This window comes from Platichthys flesus, chromosome 12 (assembly GCF_949316205.1).
Source record: "Platichthys flesus chromosome 12, fPlaFle2.1, whole genome shotgun sequence".
NCBI classification, from domain to species: Eukaryota; Metazoa; Chordata; class Actinopteri; order Pleuronectiformes; family Pleuronectidae; genus Platichthys; species Platichthys flesus.
In genome coordinates this window covers 10,013,260-10,031,202 of record NC_084956.1, presented here as the reverse complement: position 1 = coordinate 10,031,202, position 17,943 = coordinate 10,013,260, and the positions used below count along the sequence as shown (strand labels likewise).

General features: G+C 42.1%; 1 protein-coding gene across 2 annotated transcripts; it reads left to right on the top strand.

Moving 5' to 3' along the window:
- Positions 1-317: 317 nt before the first annotated feature.
- ogdhl (oxoglutarate dehydrogenase L) lies at positions 318-17,183 on the top strand. Of its 2 annotated transcripts, none has more exons than XM_062400843.1 (23): positions 318-417; positions 1,005-1,237; positions 1,701-1,871; positions 2,817-2,919; positions 4,604-4,719; positions 4,823-4,977; positions 5,714-5,860; positions 5,969-6,059; positions 6,149-6,328; positions 6,434-6,562; positions 7,145-7,324; positions 7,410-7,562; positions 8,152-8,254; positions 8,337-8,465; positions 9,182-9,332; positions 12,207-12,334; positions 12,425-12,603; positions 12,750-12,821; positions 13,346-13,471; positions 14,930-15,002; positions 15,092-15,255; positions 15,362-15,516; positions 15,599-17,183. In XM_062400843.1, the coding sequence occupies exons 2-23, from the start codon at positions 1,007-1,009 to the stop codon at positions 15,720-15,722; spliced, it is 3,060 nt and encodes a 1,019-aa protein (XP_062256827.1). In that variant the 5' UTR covers positions 318-417; positions 1,005-1,006; the 3' UTR covers positions 15,723-17,183. The 2 variants fall into 2 exon arrangements, with proteins under 2 accessions (XP_062256827.1, XP_062256828.1); XM_062400844.1 differs by lacking the exon at positions 318-417 and adding an exon at positions 561-672.
- The last annotated feature ends 760 nt before the right edge of the window (positions 17,184-17,943 follow it).

Here is a 17,943-nt window from a genome sequence, read left to right as displayed (position 1 = left end):
CTAGACCATAATTAACAGATTCCTGTGTTGATATTTTTATTATTATTACAGTTAATGTCGAAATGCATTAAGGGAGGGGCCTGATATGACAGGATAAAAGTGTATTGATTATAACTATGATAATGGACTGGTGTGTTTTTATTTATAGCACTTAAGAGAAACTTATCAAGAAACATTTTTATTGATTTACTAATGAATCAATTCATCGTTTTCTTCTCCCTGTGTCTGATCCGGTGCGTTTGGTTTTGTATGGGATGCACCACCTGACACGGTGAGCGTGTGTGCGTGCGTGCGTGTGGCAGGGGGGGGGGCGTGTCCACACCGACTTGGCTGCTAGCTCTCGGACGTGTGTCACCTTCTCAGCTACCTGTCCTACTTCGGCGATGCCAGTAGAGTCAAGGAGCAGTGCGGTCTAAGGTAAATGCAACTTCTCCAAATAAACAAAAACCACACGCGACTCTTTGAAACCACTGTCCTGTGTCCTCCCTCCGGTGACACCGCTGCGCTCCTGCAGTGTCAGAGACGAGCAGGGGTGGATTATGGGGGATTTGTGTTGACGTTGAGGGATTAGTGGTTTCAGACCCAGAATGAAATAGACAGTGTTTTTGAGTGTGGGTAGGCTAATGGCGCTGCAGCCCCGAAGCAAACACTAAAGCATCAAGCAGGAACCAGGTGAGGAGCAAGTCACACTGCGCCGCTCACTTGGTTACGCGCATTCTGTAGCTGGAGCGTCTTTGCGCAGGAACAGACGCGCAGGTCGTTACGTGCCGTCTGTGCTTCGTGCACTGAGTTGCAGCTCAGATGTTTTGCTGCACTGAAATAGGAAGCTCGATGTAAATATAACGCTCTTAAAGGTTATTTCATACAAAACGAGTCTGCGCAAAAATTATGCGTAACCTACAATCACTGCAGAAAATGCTGTTTGGCGTCAGAACCACTGATGAATGCTGCTGGTCAAAATGTTTGTCAATCCAAAAATGAATCCATCTTTCCTCTTCCTCCAGTCATGAGTCAGCTGCGGGCGTTAGCGGGTGTGCTGCGAGGCAGATGTGCAGGGGGAAGCCAGTGGTTGCGCGGGTGTGGTGGAGGGGCCCCGGCCTGCAGGCGCCGCTGGGTCGATCCCAGGAGAGGCTGCTCCTCCGGGGCTGCGCCTGTTCCCTCAGCGGTGGCCGGCAGCTCCAGCTATATGGAGGAGATGTACTTTGCCTGGCTGGAGGATCATAAAAACGTCCACGAGGTAACCGTTTGCAACATGTGTGCCAATCATTCACGGATATCAGTCAATCTCACCACTAATCACCACTAATAAAATACAATTTTTATTTTGCCCACGAGAGGAAGTTTACAGAAGAAACAATGTGGAGCATCTAGATGGTTTAACAGATACACTGATTTTGGTGTAGTTGCCAGTGTTGTGTGACAGTTCTGCAGATCTCTGTCCAGTGGGCACATGATAAACCAGCACTTGGGTGTACTGTACTGGTAGCTGGACTGCCTCTGAAATGTGCAAATATACTGTAGCTGTAAATATCCAAGATGAGATGTCAGCCCCTAGACAGTTTTCCTCCCTCTCCACACTCTCACCTTGAGTTAAGAAAACCCTGAGACACCTTACAGTCCACTGCTAGCAGGACATGTTTGGCCCATGTCTGAGATGAACCTCATTACCTCAGTTGGATCTGCCTCCCTCTCTCCTCTAGTCCTGGGACACATTCTTCCGCAGCATCCAGGCCTCCAGCCCGTCTGGCGAGGCGGGTGAAGGACGCCCCTCCGCTCTGCTCCAGGGCCGAGTTCTGTCCCACTCACCAGACATGGCACAGAAAGTGGTAGACGACCACCTGGCCGTGCACACTCTCATTAGAGCCTACCAGGTTAGTGCACGCTCACCCTGCCCGACTGTGAGCAACACACATGTATACAGACACACACATGAATCAGCCTCTGTAATGTTGACTTGTGTTATTTACAAATTACAAGATTGGTCTCATATCTCATGGGCATCTGTTTAAATCTCAAAGCAGTGTGTGTGTGTACTGAATTAAGATATCATCTGTCTTGAACTGGCTGACTATTTGTATCTCCAATGTGTGTGTGTGTGTGAAAAATTCATAAAACAAATCAACTTGGCTTGCTGTGACAGATGTGACCGGCATTGGGAGCTGTTTGTGTCCTTTCATTAAAAGGAATACACGATTTGTTTGTCTATTCGCGAGGCTATGCAAATTGGCAGATTAAGTCTAACCTACTTAGCCCGACTGCTTTTTCAAAATGGAAATATCAAAGAGTTTGCTTCAACAAAACAGGTGGTAACATTTCCCCTCGCTCTCAAATTAATCCAAGGAACTATCCGAGGGATTTATTAAATTCTGTATTTTGGCAATGGCGTCACTTCTATTCCCAGCCTGGTGGAGTCCGTGTGTGTGTGTGTGTGTGTGTGTGTGTGTGTGTGTGTGTGTGTGTGTGTGTGTGTGTGTGTGTGTGTGTGTGTGTGTGTGTGTGTGTGTGTGTGTGTGTGTGTGTGTGTGTGTGTGTGTGTGTGTGTGTGTGTGTGTGTGTGTGTGTGTGTGTGTGTGTGTGTGTGTGTGTGTGTGTGTGTGTGTTTTTGTGTGCGTACATGCACATTAAAGCACCTCAATGGAGTTGTTGACCTATAAGCAAGTGTTAGCTCTTTTTGTCCAGTTGTCAATACTCGTCAGCATCATGAGGTCTGCAGCCCATTGTAGATTTACCAAGTAGTCTCTCCTGGTAGTGACTTCTTATTCTTTTTTACCTGATTCTCTCCTCCTCTTCTTTCTCATCTTCATCTCTCTGAGCAGATCCGTGGTCACCATGTTGCACAGTTAGACCCTTTGGGAATCCTGGATGCTGACCTGGACTCCTTCGTTCCCTCGGACCTGATCACTACCATCGATAAATTAGGTGCACGTCACACTAATAACACTAACACTAACTGTTGAAATGAGCAGTTAGTGTTATTAATACTTGAGTTATAAATAGAATAGATATATAAAGTTTAACTACTGGTTTAATTATACATTTTACTGTGTAGACTTTGTATATGAGAGGTGTAGTTCCTTCTTATATCCCCTTTTAAGAAAGTAAATGAATAGACCCACAGGCAGTTTATATGCTGATGAGACTTCTTCTAATTAACTCAGGAGATATGTTGGGTTAAAATACTTCAGTTAAAAGCATAGTATTCTCTTTGACTGGCTTATACTTCAAACGCCTCCTCTTCTTCATAATTATATGAATTATTATTTTATAAATAAAATATTTTTATTTTTCCAGTGAATTTATACCCATACACACATTTCCAATCCAGGGCTGCGTAGCTCATCAGACCCAAGAACATGAAAGTATTAAAGGCTCCATCATGTCCTCTGACAAGTCCGTATACGGGTTGGTCAGCAAAACGCCATCTCAGGCCGAGCTGGTGTCTTTCTTCATTTTATTTAGCTGACTGAAGGGGAAACGATGTGGTAGAGAGGTACAGTAATATCCAGTAAAGAGGAGAGAGAGACAGAAACCGAGAGAGAGACTTGGTTTCTGAAGTTATCCGTGATCAGGACATAGCGTTGCATTATGTATTGTCATCAGGGCTCTAGCTCCTATAATGAAAGTTAATGATAGGCTCCACAGCCCCTTATTTGCTCGGCCGATAGTGCACGAGTCTATTCCTGGCCCCTTTTATCTTTCCTGGTTTCCTGATATGATTTGCACCTGTCTCCTCTTATGTTGCTTGTGGTCTTGAGTTTGAGCAGCTCTCTCAGGTGGGTTTTGTCCGAGCAGATGTGAGGCTTCCAATACTGATGCTTTAATAGTGTATCTCCTTTGCTCCTCTGGGCTCCCACACTCTGGCTAATAGTTAGGTATTTTTTGCCCAACCTTTATTCTTACACGTTTTGTCATCAAATTAATCAAGTCTGATTAATACGTTCTGAGTTTTGTCAGTTCATTCGCTGCAGACGTCTGCTCAGAGTTCTGAGGCAGCAGTACAGTCTCATTTAGAGCTGCAGCTAATTAGTATTCTCGTTTTCAATTTATCTTTTGGTTATTATACTTTTTGATGGATTGGTTAATCATTTAGTTAAATGAGAAATATATCCATCCCAATTTTGCTTCATAACTGACCAACCTCATCAACTAATCAAGTTATTTAAATATCCATGATTAAATAATGATCATAGTATATCACAGTAATAATAATAATAAAACATGTTGTCTGCTTCGTTCACATGATATGAGATGAAGTGAATTCAAGATCTCTACCGTCAAAATATATCAAATTTCCATGTCACTACACAACAACAGGGATGAAATCATGTTTCTTTAAAATTAATATTATTGTGCTGAAAAGGAACTTTTGTTTTAGCTTTTTATTGGTCTTAATCTTTGAACTCTGTCTAAAGCCTTAATAAATTACTTTATAAAAGATCTCCCCGGACACAAAGAGCTTCATTCTTCTGCATAACATTTGAATTTGGCAGACTGTATGAGAAGGAGACAATATTGATTGGAAATGGAAGATGTGGTTTATTACATATGCATATAATATGTGCCGTAGGTCGGCCTAACCATGTTTCACATGGTATTATTACAGGTTTCTATGGTCTTGATGAGTCTGACTTGGACAAGAGCTTCCAGCTTCCCCCTACCACCTTCATCGGAGGAGGAAACACCACTCTTCCTCTGAGAGAAATCATACGCAGACTAGAGGTATTTTTTGTTTGCGTCCAAACATTTTTCTGCTAAGGAAAGCCAGAACGCATGGATATGTCACTATTAGAATGTTGTATTTTTTTGATATCTCTTTTTTCAGACATCCTACTGTGGTCACATAGGGATGGAATTCATGTTCATAAACAACGTGGACCAGTGTCAGTGGATCCGTCAGAAGTTTGAGACTCCAGGGATCTTGCAGTTCACTAATGCTGAAAAGAGAACTCTGCTCGCCCGCCTGGTCAGATCCACACGGTCAGCAGTGACAAAACATTTTCCAATGTACACTCTGGTGACAGCGCAATACTTCACCTTTAAATTATAGCTCACATCAAGGACTTGCGTAACATAATCACAACTGTTGTGCGTCTGTTTATTTTGAAAGATAAACACCCTATTCTTCATGTGAGCTCATTTTCATTCTTGATAAATTATCCTAGAAGTCACCGGAGGTTCCTGCAGGTGATCTACCTATTATTATGTTCTGCATATTCGTCTACTGTGACATATTTATTCTTTGTGCTAGTTTCAAGTATAGTAAATTTGTATATGCTAATATCCTGTATACACAGAAGGTTACCTATAAAAAACGTTTAATGTTTAAACCCTCTTGATGTTGAAAAATACTTTACTGGGCGGTGCATTAAAAGAGATCTGTTGTGCTTATATCCAGGTTCAAAGATTTGAATGTGTGTTATTACTGGAAAAGGTTTACATGCTTTAATGTTCAGAAAACGCATACGTTTCTTCAAACTGTCCACTGCTGCAGCTCCTCTTTTCAGCCTCCGTCTGAAACACTTGGTTCAGCTTCTGTCTCTTTAAGGCCTAGGGGAGGAGCTTCCTTAACTGTGGACTTTTAAATTCATAAAAAAACTATAAAACACTAGAGGAAAGGGAAACCCGACAAATATGTATCATTTAATATCATACAATAACTGCAGTTATGAACCTTATGTCTTAGTTGTTATAAACTGAACTTTTTTCTGTTTAGGTTTGAGGACTTCCTGGCCAGGAAGTGGTCTTCAGAGAAACGTTTTGGTCTCGAGGGCTGTGAAGTGTTAATCCCTGCTCTGAAAAGCATCATTGACAAATCGAGTGAGGCGGGCATCGACAGTGTGATCATGGGGATGCCACATCGGTAATTTGCATTACACTGTCTCTCACCTTTCAGTTCATTTTACTGTATGTATGCAGCCTGTAACTCTCCTCCCATGTCTGATATGGATTTTGTAAACTATATTTCCAGAGGTCGATTGAATGTCCTCGCTAACGTGATCCGTAAGGACCTGGACCAGATCTTCTGCCAGTTTGACCCTAAGTTAGAGGCATCTGATGAGGTGAGGTAGCTGCTAATATCTGAATAGATGGGAAACTATCAGAGAAGAGCCTTCTGGGAATACAACTTGATCTTCACTTGTACCTGTAGGGTTCAGGTGATGTTAAATACCACCTCGGGATGTACCACGAGAGGATTAACCGTGAGACTGACAAGAACATCACGCTGTCGCTCATGGCCAACCCCTCCCACCTGGAGGCAGTGGATCCAGTGGTTCAGGGAAAGGCCAAAGCTGAGCAGTTCTACAGAGGAGACACAGAGGGAAAGAAGGTCAAGATTATTATGCCACGTACACAACGGCTGAGTTTATGTTTTGGAATCCCAGTAGCAATGGGTTTCCACCTGTTGAGTCTGTGATGTGATTTGTGTCCCCAGGTCATGTCCATCCTGATTCATGGAGATGCTGCTTTTGCAGGACAAGGAGTTGTGTATGAGACCTTCCACTTAAGTGAGCTCCCCTCCTACACGACACATGGTACAATCCATGTGGTGGTCAATAACCAGGTACTGGAGAGATCCATGTCACTGTAACATGTGACCGGGCACATTTGCTCACATGACAATAGTTAAGGGAGTAATACTCGTACACATACTGATAAACATTCTCATACTTACCCTTATCCTCATTCTCATACTAACTTATACCCATACTCAGAGGCATAGTCAGACACCTGCTCATACACTGATTTTTATACTCATACTCATATTGTACTCATACTCATACTCACTCATTTTAATTTTCATACTCACAGTTATACTTAAGCATACTCTTATTTCCATACTCCTATTCATATTCATTATTATTCTCATATATAGATTTACGCTCATTCTCATACATACTCAATCTCAATCTCACATTAATTTAAATGTTCTTACTCATAGTCATATTCATACTCATAATAATTATCCTACTGGTGTAATAACTGCTCCTGCTACATTTGCTTTACACAGTTATGTCAAAATAATGATGGTAAGTTAAATGTAAGATAGAAACGTATTAAAAAAGTTGTCAAAGTTGTAGTATTCTACATGCTTTTGCCCAATCACAGTGGAACAAAGTAATGTTTAATGTCTGTTGCCTCCCAGATTGGGTTCACCTCTGACCCCCGGGTCGCCCGCTCCTCTCCTTACCCCACTGATGTTGCTCGGGTTGTCAACGCGCCCATCTTCCACGTGAATGCCGACGACCCCGAGGCCGTCATGTACGTTTGTCGGGTTGCGTCAGAGTGGAGGACCACCTTCAACAAGGATGTGGTCATTGACCTGGTTTGTCACAGTCAAGTTTGAATTGATCAACAACTATATATTAAAGCTTATCCTGGGTTCTTAAGGTTGGTGTGTTCTTTTACAGGTTTGTTACAGACGTTTTGGACATAACGAGATGGACGAGCCCATGTTCACTCAGCCGCTGATGTACAAACAGATCCATCGGCAGGAGCATGTGCTGAAGAAGTACTCTGACAAGCTGATCGCTGAGGGAGTGGTGACACTGCAGGAATACGAGGTTTGTGATCTAGTGTGGTTTGCTCTTGTTAAATATAGTGTATATTGGTAGCTCATCCTGCATTCTGTTTTATTTGATATCACCATCTGCAGGACTATAGCGTATTAAATCACACATAGATATTACCCAGGCCTTTGAGTAACTATATATTGTGCCAGCGCTGCTGTATTTGAGTTTCAATTTACTGACAAAGTTCCTCGGCTCACAATCCCTCTCATGGAGTATATATTGCTCAATGAAGTTGAAGTATACCTCAGTTTCTTGCACCATTCAGTGGAGCTGCTCGGGTTCTTCATCCAAACCATAAACTTTGATCACAACATCCATTCTGAACAGTTTTTTTTACACCACACCCAGAATTACTGCAGTGCCTCTGTGGTGTGCTAGTTCGTGGCTGTTGATGGACATCGTTTGGTATTTGGAGTTTTGCACAAGCCTCGTTTGTCATATAGCAGGGCAGAACCATTACTGTCAGTGGTCCTCCTCCTTCCCCTCCTACAATATTTTCTCTTTGTCTTCGACTCAGCTAAACACTTTGATTATTCAGGTGCAGTCCTTTCATTATGTGTGATACCACATTTTGTTGCAGGAAGAAGTTGCCAAATATGACAAGATATGTGAGGAGGCATACACCAGCTCCAAGGATGAAAAGATCTTACTTATCCGACAGTGGCTCGACTCCCCCTGGCCCGGTAAAACCCTTTGAAACATTTTCTTCTTTGTCTGTGAATACTTGCTGTTCTTGATGAAGTGAAGCCGTCGCTCTCTCTCTAGATTTCTTCACAGCGGAGGGAGAACCCAAGAGTATGAGCTGTGTCTACACGGGCCTGGAGGAGAAGGTTCTGCAGCACATTGGCCAGACTGCCAGCTCCGTGCCTCTGGAAGACTTTAAGATTCACTCTGGTGAGGCTAGTGGCTTTGTGCAGGAATAGTGATTTTACCAATATGACCAGGTCACACATTAGCAAACATTTACCTTCTGCTCACTTTCAATCTGTGAGAGCAGGGGTAAGTAAAACATTTGCTTTTGAGGTGAGACAAATCAAAGTGTAGCTTCACTTCGGATATTCACTTCACATTTGTCTTGAGGCGACTGTGGCTGAGGGATATAGCGGGCGTCCTCCAACGAGAAGGTTGGGTGGTTCGATCCCTGAGCAAGATGCTGAACCCCGAATGGCCTCTCATAGAAAAGAGTGCTGCCCATAGATGCACTGTATGAATGTGTGTGTCAGTGGGTGAAGGGCAAACTGTACTGTTAAGTGCTTTGAGTGGTCATCAAGACTAGAAAAGCTCTATATAAAATACAGGCAGTTTACCCTTTGCATATGTGTGACCATACCCTAATTCTGAGATACACCAAACTGAACTAGAAATTGACACAAAGACAGAAGACCACACTTGACGGCCATATAGGAGACATGCCCCTGAATGATATGCTTTAGGTTAGTAGAACACAAACCTCTCTGCAGTAAATACTTAATTTTTTAACTATTTCTTTTTACAGGTATGACACAAGTCAATTAAAGCCGGTCACCTGTATATACATTACCTTATCAGATGAATTCATTGTGTTCTGTAGCCCCTCTCCATGTTTTTTTTAAGACATCACATGTGTCCAGGCGTGTCTCGTATCCTGCGAGGTCGTGCAGACCTGGTGAAGAATCGTCAGATGGACTGGGCTCTAGGAGAGTACATGGCCTTTGGTTCCCTCCTCAAAGATGGCATTCATGTGCGACTCAGTGGGCAGGATGTGGAGAGGGGCACCTTTAGGTGAGTCCATGTCAACACAACTTAAAACTTAATCCTTCCTTTGCTAGGATTTATATTACTGTTTTTTTAAACCTCCATGTCTGCTAGAATTATCATCCACTACAAGGATCGCCTGCTACCAGCACGGCAAGAAACCTTAAGGGTAGTTATTGAATAAACAGTGTTTTAAGTATATTGATTTTTTTCTCACTGTGATTTTTAAAGCTTATAAATCCCTGTGGGAGTCATAGTTTCTCCTCTTATGAATGAGCTCACACACAAACCAAGAATTAGCTTTATCTAGCTTTAAAAGGAAGTGTTGGGGCTGGGTGAGCCGTCAGTATCATTGCTTATCAACTTTCAGCTTCAAGAACATGAGCACAGCTCCATCAGGTTTTGCATACATTTTCCATATTGTAAAATACAGTCGCATAATTAGGTAAACTTATATAGTTTCATCTATCCATTGCAATAAATCTGCCACAAATTCAACATTCAGGAATATTATATAAAACTTGTTGTCACTGTCAGAGAGCAGTTCGTTCATAGTAGTCAGTAATGAAATATGTTTACAAACTACAACCTGAGTAATTATTATGTAATTGTAAAGGTTGCACTTATGGCATCACAGTTGGATTTGACTACATTAGCTTTTGAAGGTGTACCTTATAGAGTGAACTCTTAAGCGTATGACAATATTGGAAAACCTATAATTCAATTTTTCCCTTTAGTGAAAATCTAGTTTTTAAACATGTTAAATGCCTTTCATATCATAATGCACATCCTCTGGGTCATCAGCATTCCCCTGATGTTGGTCGCATTGACAACTTAGGCTACATCGGCAAAAGACCGATTTTGAGCATCATGGCTGAGTATTTCCACCGTTCCACTGCAAATATTTACACCTTAATACTGCAACAGTTAAGACCGTGAGTCAAAAGTTTTCATAACACTCCTTTTGAATATGTAATTTGGAGGAAGAAAGAAGTAATAAGCTGCTGGAGTGGGACTTTAATATTGTGCCATCAGCTCTACAATGACTCTCAACTTGAGATTGTCCCAAATGTACTATTTCCAACTGGCACATTTGTTGAGTGTGTCAGGGTTATCACGCCTGACCTGAGATAAAGTGCAAAAAAAAAAACACTCTCATGCAGATAGGGAATTAAGAAGCTGGGTGGTGGGGGTGTAGTGGCACAGTGAGTCTGTCAGACAGAAGACGTCAGCGCTGTCTCCTGAGATCTGTGAAGCCCACATGGTGTTGTCATGGTATGGAGGGAACGAGTGACACATGAACAAAGCCAGCTCCCCCCCCCCACCCTCACTGCGCCTGTCTCATCTGTCCTTTATCATTTCTCCAGCATCTCATCTCTACTGACACCGGCTCCCCTCCACCTCGCCGCGACATACATCACACTAACTAACCAGAGGCTACGGGGCTTTTGTCTTCTCCCTCGCATTTACAGCTGATATCCACTTCTCACATTTCACTGTCCTCTCCAATCGGGCAATTTCCCTGACCTGCAAAAAAACAAAACACTTGAGTGCTACACACACCCTTCATCTCGCTGTCACCTGTTGTTTTTTCCCCAGGTTGTATCCTTTTTCTTGCCACTTCACTCCGGCTGTACTTTACCTCCCTTTATCGCTATTTTCTTTCCTCCACCTACAATATTTTTCATCCCCCCCCTCTCTACCCTCGTTTCCCATCTTAGGAGCTGAGCATATTGGCACGTTCCAGTTGAGCGGACCTGCTTGCGTTTCTGTGATGTACGTAACAGTGTGGACTAATGGATTCAGTCGTTGTGTTTGGCTGGGTTGCATGCGTGGCATCGTGCACCCCTATCCCCTGACTAATGGGGCCCCCAGGCAGAGGAACAGTGTGTTTGTTTTTTTGCCAGCGTTTAAAATACCAGAAAGATGAGAGTTGGGTACCGTCTATGAGGAAATCCCAGAGAAAGACCTCATGCTCGTATACTTATTTTTTTTGTGTGTCCTCTTTGGAATATGTGGAACTGGATTGAAAAAATGAGACAGGAAATTACATTAACTCAATTAATGCTGGATGCTCTCGATTCTCTTCGAGCATCAAAGGGTTTCTTGTAGTGAAAATGTATATCCAGCAAAATGTGGAGCAAGGATCAAACACAACAATTATGCAGTACATTATGTGGCCTCATTAGTCCATAATTATGGATGGTATTATTCAGAGGTCTGAAATCATGATCGTCTAATCTTCTAGGAAGTAATATATCAGATTCAAGATTATAATCAATAGATTTTTGCTATTTCCTGCAGTCGTTCCGCCTGACAATTACATAACCTCTTGCTCTGTGTAAGCCTAGTGTGTGTGTGTGTGTGTCTGTTTGTGTGGACGTTATTAGAGTGATGTTAAAGGGCTTTAAGTGATTGTCTGATCGTGCTGGTTTTAAGGGGTTGATTCCTGCACCGTGAGTGAGCCGACTGGCAGAACTTGTTAACACTCGGCTCTTTGCTCCCATCAGCTCTTGTTGGGTCTCACGCTGCCTGAAGATCAGGAGAGAGGAGGGTACTCTTCATGGAGGGCTGTCGGTGGCTGAAACACGAGGCTGTAGAGTGTGTTTGTGTGTCCGTGTGTCCGTGTGTAGTAAACCTGTTGTTTTCCCCGGCATCATTGAATAACAGCTTGTACAGAAAATGTGGCAGGATTGGTCTGAATTGGTCTTGGTCTTAACACACTTTGTTTTGTTTCCCTAAATACTATTATTGAAATATTTAGTCTTCATTTCAATAATGGATTCATCATTTAATCTTTTTAGAATGCATATACCAGAAAAATTAACTAGTTCCATATGTAACAGTAGTTATTTTCTGTTTGCAAGTTTCAGTTCTTCCTGTCTCTCTTGTGTTTTTCAGTCACCGTCATCATGTTCTTCACGACCAAGAGGTGGACAAACGCACATGTGTTCCCATGAACCACCTGTGGGCCGACCAGGCTCCCTACACTGTGTGCAACAGCTCCCTGTCAGAGTACGGAGTGCTGGGTAAGGGTGAAGTGGCTCCGGCTACACAGCGAGTTAAAGACTTTTATAATCGATTTTTTTTGCTCTGCTTGATGATGATTGTAATTTTAGGATTTGAGCTCGGCTTCGCCATGGCCAATCCAAATGCTCTGATCCTATGGGAGGCTCAGTTCGGTGACTTTCACAACACCGCCCAGTGTATCATCGACCAGTTCATCAGCTCGGGCCAGGCCAAGTGGGTCCGCAACAATGGTATCATCCTCCTGCTGCCACATGGGATGGAGGGAATGGTGAGAATAGAAACACGACCAGTTGTTTTTATAAAGTCCATCTGTTGCCTTTATAGATCAACTTGAATTTATTTATCAACCACATGTGGAAATTCCTCTTCCATTCTCTCATCACGTGTCGTGCTCCTTTCGTCTTCTGTCCTCAGGGTCCTGAACATTCGTCAGCTCGACCTGAACGCTTCCTGCAGATGAGCAAAGACGACCCCGATCACTTCCCTGTATGGTCACATGTACAATTTACATTACAGTTATTACCCAATGATAAATGTCAAAGAATTTGACAGTGCACTGTAGTTAACATCAAACAGCTTCCTGTTTTAATGGCTATGCTGATGTCACGACTGCTTAAGTGATGATTGCCAATGTCTCTGGAGCTTAAGGGTCTTTTGAATGTGCCCTCCAAAGGGTTGGTATTCAGCAGTGAGTCAAGGCGAAGGGTTTGCTCGTTCACAGGAACATTCACGGAGGGAACCACAGCATCAGCAGAAGCTTCCTAGATTCATCTTCAAATGGGATATTGATCAAACTATTAGTGGTAGCATACTGGGGGATTAACGTTCTGCGCTGTGTGTGCATGTGAGAGAGAGAGGGAGAAAGAGATAGATACAGTGCAATGATGCGCTCAAGCGTGGAAAGAAGCATCGCTGCAACCTACAGTAACTTAATGATTTTGTGCACATACATTTTTTGTTGTTTTTATAGTTGATCAAATTTAAATTTTATATTCTATTTTCAAAACCAGGAGTTTAATGGAGATTTTGAAGTCCAGCAGCTGCATGACTGCAACTGGATCGTGGTGAACTGCTCCACGCCTGCTAACTACTGTCATGTGCTCAGACGGCAGATTCTGCTGCCGTTCAGAAAACCGGTAAAGTGTAACACTGTCCTCACTACATCTGTGTCTTGCTCGTCATTCAACCATTGATGTGATTCGATGTTTTGCTTTTATTGCGTTCAAATCACACATACAAGCCACTGCTTTCCCTCAAAGAAAAATCCAAGGCGTTGCAACATGAATGTCAAACCTGTTCTCCTTTATGGCTCGGAATGCTGGCGTGAAGTAAAAGGTGACATGAAGTTGGGCACAAAACAACATGGTGGCAAACTGTGACGGCTGAGCTGAAAGAAATGTTTTTTTCATGAGGAGAGGCCCAACATAGAGCCCTGGGGAGCCCCAGATGGAGGCAGATGGTCGTTGCCTTATTCCCCTCAAGGGACGAAGAGGACTAACAAATTGACTACCTACCTACCTACCTACCTACCTACCTACCTAAATAACTAACTAACTAACTAACTAACTAACTAACTAACTAACTAACTAACTAACTAACTAACTAACTAACTAACTAACTAACTAGTACCCAAATATACCAGATGATCTGTGAAGCATTGGTGAAGTCTTCAGCCACTCAACATTTGACTGAAAAAATATAAAGTTTGTCTCATTTGTTGTTATTATTCTGTCTAAACTATGAAAATCTGGAATTTATTATAAAAATGAAATCAAAATTACTATGTTATGATATATCACAACCATGCTTCAAAAATAATTTACAAAAACAAGTTTAGTTTGTGATAATGGGGCCGCTGTGGCTCAGGATGTAGAGCGTGTTGTCCATTTACCAGAATGTCAGTGGTTTGATCCCCATCTCCCTCATTCTGCATGCCAAAGTGTCCTCGGCCAAGATAGTGAACCCTGTATGAATCATGTGTGAGAGAGAAAGTGCTACAGCTGCATGATTGGGCATGTGAGTGGTCATCAATACTAGAAAAAACTATATATATAAATGCAAACCATTTACCTTTATATTCAAATTACTCACATACAGAACATATGTGGTTCTCTGTGTTCTTTATTTAATATTTGAAACCCCTAGAGAAGAACTACTTTGGGTATAAAGTTGGGAGAAATAACTTGTTTCCCTTCTCTGTATGTGCACTGCTCTCTTTTCCAGTCTCGGTTTCCAGCCACAGTGAATGTCTTAACTGATCCCCTGTCGCACATAAATGCGATGCTTTGTGAAGCATGAGAAAAGTACTTCCCGAGCAAATTAGTGAGAGGGCCAATAGGGGATAATATTGTTTGTTTTTTTTCTATGAAAAAGTCTGGACCTGGTTGGCTGAGCGCAAAGGGTTTTATTTATTTGATTTTTGAAGAAATGTTTTGTTTTCCCAATGCTGATGCTATATGGCGGCAGCAAATTAGCGTGAAAAGAGATAAAAACGTTATCTCTGGAGTTTACCAGTGCGTGCGATGAAGATCCGGATGACAGGAGCAATCTGTTGTTTGTCACTGACAGAAGCTCTTGTGGTTTTTCCTCTACAGTTGATTGTTTTTACTCCTAAATCTCTGCTGAGGCACCCGGACGCAAGATCCAGTTTCGATGACCTCGCCACAGGTGAAGTTTGACTTTTTCTCTGTGAAATGTGACTTGATAATATGTCTAAAAATGTTTTGTAGCTTACACACCACTTTCAATGGTTGCAGGCACTAGATTCAAGAGGCTGATTCCTGACGAGGGTCCTGCAAATCAAAGCCCAGGTCATGTGAAGAGGGTGATCTTCTGCACTGGTAAAGTCTACTACGAGCTGGCTAAAGAGAGAAAGCTGCACAATCTGGAGAGTGACGTCGCCATTGTCAGACTTGAACAGGTGTTTACACTCTCTACTCTGTCCGAGCTTCTCATGGACTGTGGATTTCAAAATAAGAGCGAGATGCGTTTGAGTTATTTCACTTGTTCTTCTGCTTCCCCCACAGATCTCTCCATTCCCATTCGACGTGGTCAGGGCAGAGGCAGAAAAGTTTGCCAACGCCGAGCTGGTCTGGTGTCAGGAGGAGCACAAGAACATGGGTTACTATGATTACGTGAGGCCACGTTTCCTCACAGTGGTGGCCAACAAGAAACACATATGGTGAGGGTCTCGTCTGAATCAAACAGGAGGAATATGTTATTGAATCTGGTGATGGATTTGAGCCCTCAGTGTTTTCTTCCAGGTACGTGGGACGGGGCCCTGCAGCCGCGCCTGCAACAGGGAACAAGTCCACCCACCTGAATGAGCTGAGGAGGTTCCTGGACACGGCTTTCAACCTGAGCGCCTTCCAGGGGAAGCACATGTAGTGGAGACCTGGAGTGAGAACCAGGCTCGAGGTGCAGTTTCATCTCCAACCACCAGAGTGTCATTGTTATTTCTTCTCATGGCGCACTTTTATAGCTCGTATAGATTTATGACAGTCTGGTGTCAGTAAACACAATCCTAAGCTAACCCTTGATGAGTTTACAAGAAAGATACGTCTCCATGACTAACTGGCTTAATGCTGAACTGTGGTGTCAGGAGCAACCTGGAGGACAGTGTAGATATCAGAAACTAGGTTTGAGGTTTCAAACTAATACATAGTAGTAACTCCATGAGATGCCCTGTTTGCAGTGATCTTCACTGTAAAGCACTAATGTAATGCGTAAGATAGAGCAGCAAATTGTTGGGGCTGGTGCTCACTGCTATTCCCTGGCCATGCTTGTCAAATTGAATCAAGTCATATTTGTTTATATAGACCAAAATGTTGTTTCTGTATTTCCCTAATTTGTAGAAGGACATTGCCACAAAAAAACAATATCATTTAGTCTGATCCCAGCTTTACTGGGAATATCTGCACTATATATAATCATATACCAAATAAACAATCATTAACCATTTAATCATACACCACAGAGTTTAGTCCAAAGAAAACTAGAAACACCTTTATTTCTAAATAAAATCTCCTTATAAAAATAATATACAAACATTAAACATGATCACTCACAGAAATGCCACATGAGCATCCACAATAGGTCAGTGTTGAAGTAGAAACAGTAAATTCCTTTTACCTCTAACAGTCAAATATCTAAGTTTAGATTTGTGACAATCACTGTTTTGTAGCAGCTTTAGTAATGTAGATACCTCCATTGTTGCTCTGCAGAATACTAGTTTATATATATAAATATATAGTGCTGATTTATATTTGTAGTGAATTTTGTATATGAATAGCAGTAGCAAACACTGAATGGGAATCACACATCACAGGTATGAAGACTATTGTGAGATGAAACACATCAGTGGGTTTCAGTGCCTGTATTTGCTTTGGCTATCTTAGCAGTTAGTGAAGGAGTGTGTATTTATTGTCACACCTCACTTCACCAGGAGACATGAGCCAGCTGGCACAGAGACTTGCAGCCATGTTTTCTACTTAGGACATACGGCTTGGCTTCCTCTTCGGAGGCTGAGGGACGCACACAACACACAGCAAAGCCTTGGATGCTGTGAGAGCAATACTGACGCTTGGTTGTCACATGGAAATCCCCAGGTGTTTAACAGCACTGGTATTATCTGCTCCTTCAAAATTATGCTTCCTGTTTAAATGTATTGTAGCTTTTCCTTTTCCTCTTACAGCTGTAAGAATTACTTATAAGCCATACACAGAGATGGTTCAATGATTTTTTAGGTTTATGTATTTTAATTTATTAATGAAAAACAAATGTTCATGGTCGATGGGGTTTTACTTAGACCAGGAATAATAACATGTGCAATAAAAGGTTTCAATCCAATTAAGTGATGTGGTTGTGATGTTAAGTTCAGTTTGATGCTTGAAAAAGGTTTATGGTTTAATGAAACAATTAAAAATGATATAATTATAAATGGAACAAACTTTTAAGGGCAAATTAAATCTCTGCACATCATGTATGTAGCCCACCCTGTTGCCTCCAGGTCTCCAAACGGCTCAAAGCATTGTTTACCCTGAATCCTGCAAATCAAGTTTTTTGTCACCATCAAACATGATTCCGGAATATGCATAATCCATCAATCCATTATCCGTGTCACTTATCTTTTAAGGATTGCCTGGGGGCTGGAGCCAAACCCACCTGACATTATTCAATGGGCAGCGTTGAGCCTGGTCCATCACAGGCCTGACCTGCTGAGTCAAACAACCATTCACACTCATATTTACACCTACGTTCAATTTAGAGTCTCCAGTTAACTCACTTAAAAATGTGAGTCCAGTATGTTGATAAGGTTGATATTAGACTATGGTGGTGAAAATTCCATTACATACCCTTCAATGCCCTGCAATGCAGTCAAACACATTTAATACCAACATCAACTGAAAGTAAATGTGATAAATATGTGACCCCTGTTGCAGCTGCCCCCTTAATAAACCTCCTTTTCAATCTGTTAAGTCCACACAAACAAACACAAACTGTGTTTTTCTTAGACAAAACCTATAGTTTGTTTGAATGAGGAAAAAAATCACTGTATGTACACGTTTTATATAAATATAAGGTTTTAAAGGTGTTTACAATTATTGAT

Coding starts and splice junctions, on each gene's coding strand:
- ogdhl (XM_062400843.1), top strand. CDS start 1,007: ATGAGTCAGCTGCGGGCGTTAGCGGGTGTGCTGCGAGGCAGATGTGCA. Junction 6,329..6,433: donor GAGACACAGAGGGAAAGAAG/GTCAAGATTATT, acceptor TTGTGTCCCCAG/GTCATGTCCATCCTGATTCA. Junction 15,517..15,598: donor GCCAACAAGAAACACATATG/GTGAGGGTCTCG, acceptor GTTTTCTTCCAG/GTACGTGGGACGGGGCCCTG.